The sequence below is a fragment of the Enhydra lutris genome, unplaced genomic scaffold, assembly GCF_002288905.1.
Source record: "Enhydra lutris kenyoni isolate GAN:26980312 unplaced genomic scaffold, ASM228890v2 scaffoldscaffold1, whole genome shotgun sequence".
NCBI classification, from domain to species: Eukaryota; Metazoa; Chordata; class Mammalia; order Carnivora; family Mustelidae; genus Enhydra; species Enhydra lutris.
The window spans coordinates 12,000,313-12,010,174 of NW_019154085.1; the positions used below are offsets into that span (position 1 = coordinate 12,000,313).

Below are 9,862 nucleotides of genomic sequence, written 5' to 3' on the forward strand. Positions count from 1 at the left end.
CTGGTTTCCCGCCGGCTTTAATTCGACACAGCACAGACGGGGACTGGGGTGAAAAGTCATAAAAATGGCGCTGGCCGTGCGTCTTTTGCCCCGCTTTCTGCTCTATCCGCCTCTGCCCGGCGGGGCCGCTCGACCCCTGACTCGCGGTGTAGCCGAAGTGGGGCCGCGGTTGGCTGGACTCTGCTGCTTCTGCCGCCGCCGCCTCGGCTCCGGAGCGGCCCCATTTCCTCGCGTCACTTGGGCCTCGGCGCTGCTCGCTCGCGGCTCTCCGCGGCCCCTGCTCAGCCCTCCGGGACCCCCCGCCGCCCTCTCCGTCTTCCCTGCCTACCCTCGGCGCCGCTACAGCGCGGAGGAGCCGCCCCAGCCGCGCCAGAAAACCAAGATGATCATTCTGGGCTTCTCCAACCCCATCAACTGGGTTCGGACTCGAATTTACGCCTTCCTAATCTGGGCCTATTTCGACCAAGAGTTCAGCATCGCAGAATTCTCTGAGGGAGCGAAGCAGGTTTGTTTCTTGACTTGGGGTTGACCCGTTAGCCTCTCAGGCATTCGGCTGTTACCACGCAGGAAGTCTTGAGCGAAGAGTTTTCCTCCCTGGGTACCGGGTCATCCAACGTGGGTAGTGACCCAGGCACCGAGCCCCCTGGCTGCTTCTGGACTTGAATTAAGCTTCAGCCTGTTTGCATGGTCGCCGACGGGGAGGGGTTCGGAGGAGACACCAGGGTCAAGTCCCCCAGTTTCTTTTTCCGCTCTGCAGGTTTTGAATTCGATAGAAAAGGATTCGACTCAAAGCCCGTTTTCTGCCACTTTAAAGCTTCATGGCTTTGTCTTTTCTGAGTGTGATTTTCTGCAGAATTAAGACAGTGCCTGGCACACAGTAGACACTACACAAATTATTGAATGAATGAATGAGTAGATAAGATTATTTCGAAGAGTAAACCAGTATAGTATTTTCCTAGTGCAATAATGTAATTTTGGTAGAAAAACGAAACTTCCGGCTAGCTGTTTGATGGAGCTTCCTTGCCCCTCTCCCTACCCTGCAACCCCTCCCTATCATCCTCTTTAAACAATAACCTAGAGCGAAGCAGTTTTACCTTTTCCAAGAATTTGCTGAGACAACCTGGTCGCTGATAAGCGCACAGCGCCCTGCGCACCGAGAAGTTTAAGCCCTGTCTGTTCTGTTTCTTTCCGAGTGACTGGTAATACCCTGTCTGACCCTTGTCACACAGTGGTCACTTTGGGCCCTAAGATTGCTCATGGATTTTGTGTGCACATGCATTTTTCTAGGATGAAAGTGCATCTATACATTTCTTTTGAATCCCTTTGAGGGTTTGTCATTCCCAAGCGTTTCAGAACAGGTGATAAATAGAAGTCGTGGTTTGTTTCCCAGTTCGTACTGCCATATACCTTACACTTACGCTATTAGTGGGATCATTTCGCAATACCGATACATTTGTTCCTAATTTATTCAGATTATTTCTGTAAACTACAGCCATTTATATTTATTTGTGTGACCCATCAATCGTAAATCATTTCCAACTTTATATAATCCGTGTCGATATTAACCCCTGGTTCCTGCTTCCCTGAGTCAACTCTTGACTGCTTTATGTGTTTATAAAAAAATTAAAAAGCAAACGCCAAGCTTGACTTACAGCATTATAAGAGGTAAACCTCTGCTCATATCAGTTCTCAAAATCTTTTGTTCATGCAGAGGTCAAGTGGCACGATTTTACTCTCCTCTGCAGTGCTCACTGATGATATGTGAGTTTGTCTGCCTCATAACATTGTATAACTGTACCAGCTCATTGATACCAGTAAGGAATGAAATCCTCTCCCCAGACTCAGTGGGGGATGCATGGAACACTTTTTAGCCACTCTCTCATCCTGTTTCCCCTGTTAGCTATTTTAGCCCTCCTCCTTGCTATGAAGTATCTCCACCCCCTAATCAGCCAGTCTGTAAACAATTTTTGCCTCATCGAAGTCAGTTTTTGTGCATTCAACCACTGTTATTTTCAAAAGCAATATTGGGTCATCCATGGCAAATCAATTCCCTTAAACCACTGGTTACTTAACATTCCTTTTATATCAAGCAAATTAGTTCTTCAACACCTAAGATTTAAAAGGACATGGCAAAAAAATCTTCTCCCTCCTAGATCTCTTAGTGCAACTGTATCTTTTTTTTTTTTACATGGGTTACATACATACATACATAATTCTAGGGCTTGGGAATAATCTGGTGCAAAAACATTAGCTAGTTCATCTCCTCTCATGGGCTCCACTTGCCCTTTCTCCTTAAGCTAACCTCCCAGCAATAAAATCTTATCTTGGGTTATGAATATCAAGTGATCATTAGATCATTTTCATTCAGGTCTTTTTTTTTTTTTACATCAGAGAACATGAAAACAAAAAGGCATCTTAAGGGTCATGATTCTAGTCTAACTCTCCTTTGCCAATGACAAAACAGTGGCTCAAGGATGCATTGTAAGCCCTGTGCTGTGACCCAGTCTACAAGCAGTCTTGGTCCTTCAGTCACTAGAAATTGAGATGGTTAAGTACAATCTAGTCAAGTTTTGATTCATTACATCAGCCAAGGGAATAGGTGATCCAATGCTAAGCTTTATTAGCGCCATAGACCCTGCTTTTCATTAATATGTACACATAACAGGGGGCGCCTGGGTGGCTCAGTGGGTTAAAGCCTCTGCCTTTGGCTCAGGTCACGATCCCAGAGTCCTGGGATCGAGCCCCACCTCGGGCGCTCCGCTCAGGAGGGAGCCTGCTTCCTCCTTTCTCTCTCTGCCTGCCTCTCTGCTTACTTGTGATCTCTGTCTGTCAAATAAATAAAATCTTAAAAAAAAAATGTACATACAACATGATATCTTCCCTATTACTGCCAATAAACCACGTTAGTCATATACTGTATGTTTTCTTATATATCTTGTTTGTAAGTTTTTAGCCTTTTCTATGAAAAAGGGCTATTTCCTAGAAGACTCTCGAGGTTAGACACTCCTGTGTCATCAAGGCCTACCTCATCAAGGCATTCTACAGCAGTTCTGACGCTAACTCCCTGGAATTAATGCCCACAGGTTAGGGCTCAGTCCCAGATGACTGCCTCCATTTCAGATGCTAATCATAAGTCAGGGCTCCATTTGACTGGCCAGTGTACCTTACTTGGTATTTTCAGTTTTTTCAAAAGGATACAATTCAGGAACAGCCAAATAGAAGAGATGTATAGGGCGAGGGATGTGGGAAGGGTGTGGAGCTTCCGTGACAGCAGTCACCTCATTAGCCTAAACTCAGCTAGGGTTGAAAGGGGCTTGTTTTAGGAGCTCTGTGCCAGAAATCAGAACAAAGAACAAACTTATATTTTCTTCTGTCACAATATAACACTACTGATGTGTGCATATGATCTTCTTCCCTGTTACTGCCATCAAACCACATTAATCATACAGTGTTTATTTTCCTGTATGGTGCTCGCATGTTTTAGAGGACTATTTCCTAGAAGCCTCTTTGGGTTAGACAATCCTGTATTATCAAAGCCTTGTCAGAGCAGCCTCCTAATGGTTCATTATTATCAGATAATTTGCTCAGGTGGGCTCTTTGGCCCCACAAATATCACACGTTGGCCACAAACGAAAATATAATGGTTGGGTTTCCCCATGATCACTGTGGTCTTCGTTTCTTCTTACCTAAATACCACCATCTTCCTCACATGAAGGCTTATTAATATATGTATAGTGTCTCTGAACCCTCAGGGCCCCTAAAATGTTTGCAAGGGGTCCTTGAATCTGTTTGGATATATGCATTTTCTCAAAATTCAACGCTCTCATTGGCCGGTTTGCCAGGGCTGGTATAACAAAATACCACAGTCTGGCTTACTTAAACCACAGAACTTTGTTTTCTCACCGTTTTGGAGGATAGAAGTCCAAGACCCAAGTATTGGCAGGTTTGGTTTCTTCTGAGGCCTCTGCCTGCCTTGCAAATGGCTGTCTTCTGTGTCCTCATGTGGTTTTTTTTTTTCCCTCTCTGTGTGGGTGTCAGAATTTCTTCTTATAAAGTCAGGTTGGATTAAGGCCCACCCTCATCTTAATCACCTTTTTAAAGACCCTCTCTCCAAATATAGTCCCCTTCTAAGATGGGAGTTAGGACTGCTGCATATGAATTTGGGGGAAAACTGTTAATCTGGTAACATCCCATCCCAAACACCTGCTTGTCCTGCTAGTTCTTCAGATCTCATCTGGGATGCTCCTTCCCTTCAGAGGCCCCTCCCTGGTCCTCCCAGATTGGCTTAAGTGGCTTTTCTGCTCAGGTCATCCTGTTCCTGCCCCTGTCACAGTTCTTGAACTTGTCAGTTTACTTGCCTCCCTTCTCAAACAACCTGAAAGCTCCTTGAAGACAGGTGGAGTCTTATAACCGTTTACAGTCTCACTGCTGAGAATATGGAGGAGTGCGGTTGGTTCCCCCCTACTTTACAGTGGCATCTCATACTTCAAAGTTTGGCATCCACTTAGACTGTAAACTCGTTCGTTATCTTTTCTCCCACTTTCCCAGACCTGCCTTACCAATCTTTTTTTTTTTTTTTTTAAAGATTTTATTTATTTGGTTGACATAGAGAGGTCACAACTAGGCCGAGAAGCAGGCAGAGAGAGAGGGGGAAGCAGGCTCCCTGCCGAGCAGAGAGCCCTAGTCGGGCCTCGATCCCAGGACTCTGAGATCATGACCTGAGCCGAAAGCAGAGGCTTAACCCACTGAGCCACCCAGGCGCCCTGCCTTACCAATCTTAACGAGGGTCAGATTGCAACCCAAATCTCCAGACTCCCAGTACAATCTAGATTGCCCTGTTTCTCAAATTCTTTGTGTTCATGGTTAAGGGGGGGAGTGTGTCACATAATAGTCATTACAGTAATAACAGTGATTACTTCATTATTATTGCAAAAGGAAAGCTATAGGAGGATTTGTGTTGAGAGCTGATGTGTACACACACACTGTCTTTCCCCTGGTCCTGAGAGCGGAGACGTAATTGGCAGGGAGCTCATTACTGTATATGTGGGAAGGTCATATGAGAAGAGAAAAGCCAACCAACTTTGAAGGACTCATGCCTGACAATGGTATCAGATTGGACATTGTTTATCACCTTTATCATAAAACAGTCTTTGTGATACTAAGCTATTTATGTATGAGCATTGTACATTATATGGTATTTTACACGGTATTTTGAAATAACGATTATCAACCTCTCCCCACTTTTATTTTTTTAAGGCTTTTGCTCATGTGTCCAAGTTACTGTCACAGTGTAAATTTGATCTGTTGGAAGAACTTGTGGCCAAAGAGGTGAAGTATACTTTTAATTTTCCTTTAAAAATAAATGTATTATTCTCCTGCAATAGAATAATACATGTTACCTTTATTTATGCTTAAAAGTAGTATGTGTGCCATCAGCCGAAGTAGAGTCCCTGTATCTTTACTTTTGGGTACTTTGGGTCATATAAACGCATAGAATGATTTGCTACTTAAGGAATAAGTAAGCAAATGCGATATTTTTCAGTTGTGTTTATACTGAATGTGCTGTTAGGAATTACCTATTGAACAGTTTGATGCCTTTCAGCCTTGCTTTTGAATATGAGTAAATATGGTAGTACATTTAAAAATAGGCATAGAAAAATTCATTCCGTAAGGAACTCATCTGCTTTTTGAAAGGCTTTTGAAGATTCAGCGGGTGAACTATGATTTGTTTTTTCCATACTTAGGTGCTCCATGTATTGAAGGAAAAGGTCACTTCACTGCCTGACAACCATAAAAATGCCCTTGCTGCTGACATAGATGAAATTGTATACACATCAACAGGAGACATCTCCATTTACTACGACGAGAAAGGTAATGCTAGAGCGTAGTCAGTTTAAATGATAAATAATGGCCCAGGTAAGCTAATCTAGTGGGTAATCATGAAATAGTGGGGATTTTGTTGGTTCAAGCAGACTTCAGGAAAAATAATACATTCATTCTTTCAAGACCTAACTCTGGGAGAGTTAAGATATGGTAATAACTTAAGCTCTTCTATCTAGGACCTTTCTCTACTACTGTTCATTCACGAGAGACGGTATCATCACCTAAGTTCATGAAAATTGTTTAAGGCTGCTGTCATGTCTCAAAGAGAAAATACTTGGGGTTTCAGATTTCCTAACTTGAAGAAACAATTCAGCATTACCTTTTAAATATATGTTAAATGTATTTTAAATATATGTTAAATAGAAGGAATAAAAGAAAAAGTAGATAATATCAGTTAATGACTTTTTTGAAAGTAAGACTGGCTGTGGAACTCCCACATTGGATTTGTTTGGAGACAATGAAAAGGTTAAAAGGAACTTTAGTAGTTATTTCGTTCTTCTCCTTGGCCGATGCATACATTTTCCCTATAGCATTCCTAAAAAATGTATTGACTTCATTTATTTCTTCTAAAATATTTGCAAATGTATTATGTGCCAGGCACACAGGAAATCTAGCTTTTGCTTACATACTTTGCAATGCAGTTCTGATATAGGACTCTTTAATGTTTAAGCATTTTTCATACACATGTTAACTTAAAACATTTCTATAGATATGTTTAGTGATAAATATTTTCTTCTCCCCTAATATTTCAAATTGCATCTCAGCATCATGGTCACAACCTGATTTTAACATACTACATTGTTGTAATCATTAGGCACATAGTAAAGTGAATTAGGGTACATAGTACATGCTCAAGAAATCCTAACTGTTATTTCTGAGATGCAGAGAAGAAGGCAAATACGTCATCAACGTTAAGAGAATGTTTTAAAAAAAAGTCACCGATGTTAGTATCATACTAGACTAGACTGAGTATGAAATATGATCTGTAACAACTGTGTAGCTATTGCCAACTTCTATTTCATTTTGGATATATGGATGATAGATTTTTGTGATTTGTATTTGTATGTGTGTATGTGTGTGTTTTTTCTCTAAGGAAGGAAGTTTGTTAACATCCTGATGTGCTTTTGGTATCTAACCAGTGCCAACATCCCCAGTGAAACTTTAAGTGGAGCCAGTGTGTTCCAGGTTAAGTTGGGGGATCAGAATGTGGAAACTAAACAGCTTCTTAGCGCAAGCTATGAGTAAGTCTAATCTCATTTCATTGTTTCCTTTCTCTAGAAAATGGAAGGTAGTATGAAGGAAGTATGAAGGTATGAAAGCTAAAGGGAGCTTTAGGAAGAAAAGGATTGACATTTAACAAGTTATTTAAGAAGAGAGAAAGTCATAAAGACATACTGGACATGAAACAGAAGTGTTGAGAAGTTAGAAAGAGGTAATATTGCTGAATTTAATTAAAGGGCGTTGAAGCTGTCTATTGCTGTGTTATAAACCACTCCCAACTCAGTCACTTCAAGCAGCTGTATATTTTGTCTGCTGTTTTACTGCTCAGGAGTTTTGGGAAGGCTCAGCTCTGGGGTTTTCTTTGTGGCAGGGGCTGGAGGATTCATTTCCATAGTGGCTTTGTCACTCACGCGGATTCCCTTGGTGCTCCTTGACTTTTCCACATAACGTCTCATTCTCCAAGGCCTCTCTTCGTGGCTTGGGTTTGTGGCAATCTCAGGCTATTCACATGTTTTATGTGGTCATTGGCTACACCAGGTAAAGGACTGTGCCCAGGATGGGAACATTTTCACCTTAGTCTGCTTGTCAAAGCAGTCCTAGGACCCGCACAGTTGAAAGGGCAGGAGAGACTCCACCTCTTTATGGGGCAAAGCAGGGTCACATTGCAGAAGAGCATGTGTGATGGGGCATATGGTTATAACCATCCTTGGAAAATACAATCCGCCACAGTTGGCACATGGACCATCTACTCTTTAGACATTTATTAATCATTTCCTGTTTACCAGGTACGCTGGTAGGGGTTCACATATAAAATTGAAGTGTTCCTATGTATAAAGAGGTACTGTCTAGTAGGTTAGCAACTTATTTAAAAGAGACACTATCGTGTTTTTTTGTGCTAATAAAATTTGGAATAGTGAACAGGTCAAGCAAGTCAATGGAGACATAATTTAATATTCATTTAAAAGAAGATACTATTATGTTGCCAAAACTATGTAAACTTGATTTAAAATAACAAATCCCGAAAATGACCTAAGAAAGAAAATATATTCTGTTTCACTAAGGTAAAAGGTAGCCTTACTTTTTCACTTTTCTTGAAAGGACTGCTTTTTTTCTTTTTCCCTTTTTTTTTTTGAATTTTGTTTTATTTGTTACTATACAAAATCTGAATCATCTCCTTTTAAAGACATCATATATAATTAAAGAACGATATAACCAATACCTCTGCTTCTTCTGATTTTCCTTATTAAGACCACAGACAGTTCATAAACACTCTTATTTCCAAGACTGATCTAATGTATATAAACCAAATTCCACTAAAGTACCCTTTCCATTACGATGGTCCAATTTATTTTTCTTCATATTAGACATTTGTGATAGCTATTATTTAACGGCAGAATAATAATAATTACTATTATTATTATTACTATATAATAATAATTACTATTATTATTATTACTATATAATAATTATATAAGGATAATTACATCCTTCTCCTAAGGTTGGCAGTTCTTGGACTGTCTATTAGTTGATTAAGATACTCATTTTAGGGGCACCTGGGTGGCTCAGTCAATTGTGGTCGATTCTTGATCTCAGCTCAGTTCTTGATCTCAGAGTCGTGAGTTCAAACCCTACATTGGGCTCCATACTGGGTGTGGAGCCTACCTCAAAAAAAAAAAAGAAAAAACTCATTTAGTGGAGAATATTATTGTAATTTTGTGAGGATTTTTTTGTGATTGAATTGGTAAATTAAACTTGTTTTGTTTTGATGTTTATTTATGATTAACCATTAGCTGTTGCTAAAAACTGTCTCTAATGTACACTTGCAAATTATATAGTTACCCAAGAAATATTTGGACTAATGTTAAGATTCATATTATTTGTAATTTTTTGCCCTAGATTTCAGAGGGAGTTTACACAAGGAGTAAAGCCTGACTGGACCATTGCACGGATTGAACACTCAAAGTTACTAGAATGATCTTTCTTGGAAAAACCAGCTTATTGGACTTCTGGCAATTACTATGAAAAATTAAGGAAAGAAATTTTGGATGAGTTGATCTTCACTTAGTCAAGACTGTGGCTCACTTTTGTATTATTTTGAAATATTTCTTGTAGTATATCGGCAGGATACAATAGAGCATTTTCCACAGATGCCACTTTCTATAAAAGAGATCAAAGTAAAAAATGTCCAACAACCCATTGTTGGTGTCATATTCCATGTCATTTCTAATGTTACTTGTACACAAACTAATTTTATAGGCATAAAGAAAGTATTGAAAAAACTACACACTTCTAAATAAATAGTCCTTAAATATTTGTCATTAATACATTTAAACCAGTAGTTCAAGTACGTCTAAGATTTATTTTTAAAAATCATTGCTGCTATTTGATTACTTCTGGTCACTAGCTAGATGAGAAGGACTGGATGGAATTGTACCAGATTGGTCACAGCAGAACCAAAAAGATCAGTGAACTTACTGATCTGAAAAGATCAGAAGCTTACTATAGCACCAAAAGAAAAAAATAACAGTAGTGCCTTAGCCACCTATGGGATAATAACAAGTCCTCTAACATACTTGTATTTGGATTCCTAGAAGTTTGGGTAAGGGAGGCAAAGACAATATAAGAAATAATGTCTGAAATTTTTCCTAATTGATGAAAACTATAAACTCACAGATCCAAGAAATTCAGTAAGTAGGGTAACATAAAGAAAACCTCATTAAGGTATACCATAATCAAATTGTTGAAAACCAGAGAAAAT

At 40.0% G+C, this 9,862-nt stretch overlaps 1 protein-coding gene across 1 annotated transcript; it reads left to right on the forward strand.

Annotated features, from left to right (window-relative positions):
- Positions 1-51: 51 nt before the first annotated feature.
- Positions 52-9,386, forward strand: LOC111142063 (matrix AAA peptidase interacting protein 1). The gene is made up of 5 exons (XM_022495011.1): positions 52-505; positions 5,257-5,328; positions 5,745-5,871; positions 6,977-7,124; positions 9,001-9,386. The coding sequence occupies exons 1-5, from the start codon at positions 65-67 to the stop codon at positions 9,077-9,079; spliced, it is 867 nt and encodes a 288-aa protein (XP_022350719.1). The 5' UTR covers positions 52-64; the 3' UTR covers positions 9,080-9,386.
- The last annotated feature ends 476 nt before the right edge of the window (positions 9,387-9,862 follow it).

Coding starts and splice junctions, on each gene's coding strand:
- LOC111142063 (XM_022495011.1), top strand. CDS start 65: ATGGCGCTGGCCGTGCGTCTTTTGCCCCGCTTTCTGCTCTATCCGCCT. Junction 506..5,256: donor TCTCTGAGGGAGCGAAGCAG/GTTTGTTTCTTG, acceptor TATTTTTTTAAG/GCTTTTGCTCATGTGTCCAA. Junction 7,125..9,000: donor CTTCTTAGCGCAAGCTATGA/GTAAGTCTAATC, acceptor TTTTTGCCCTAG/ATTTCAGAGGGAGTTTACAC.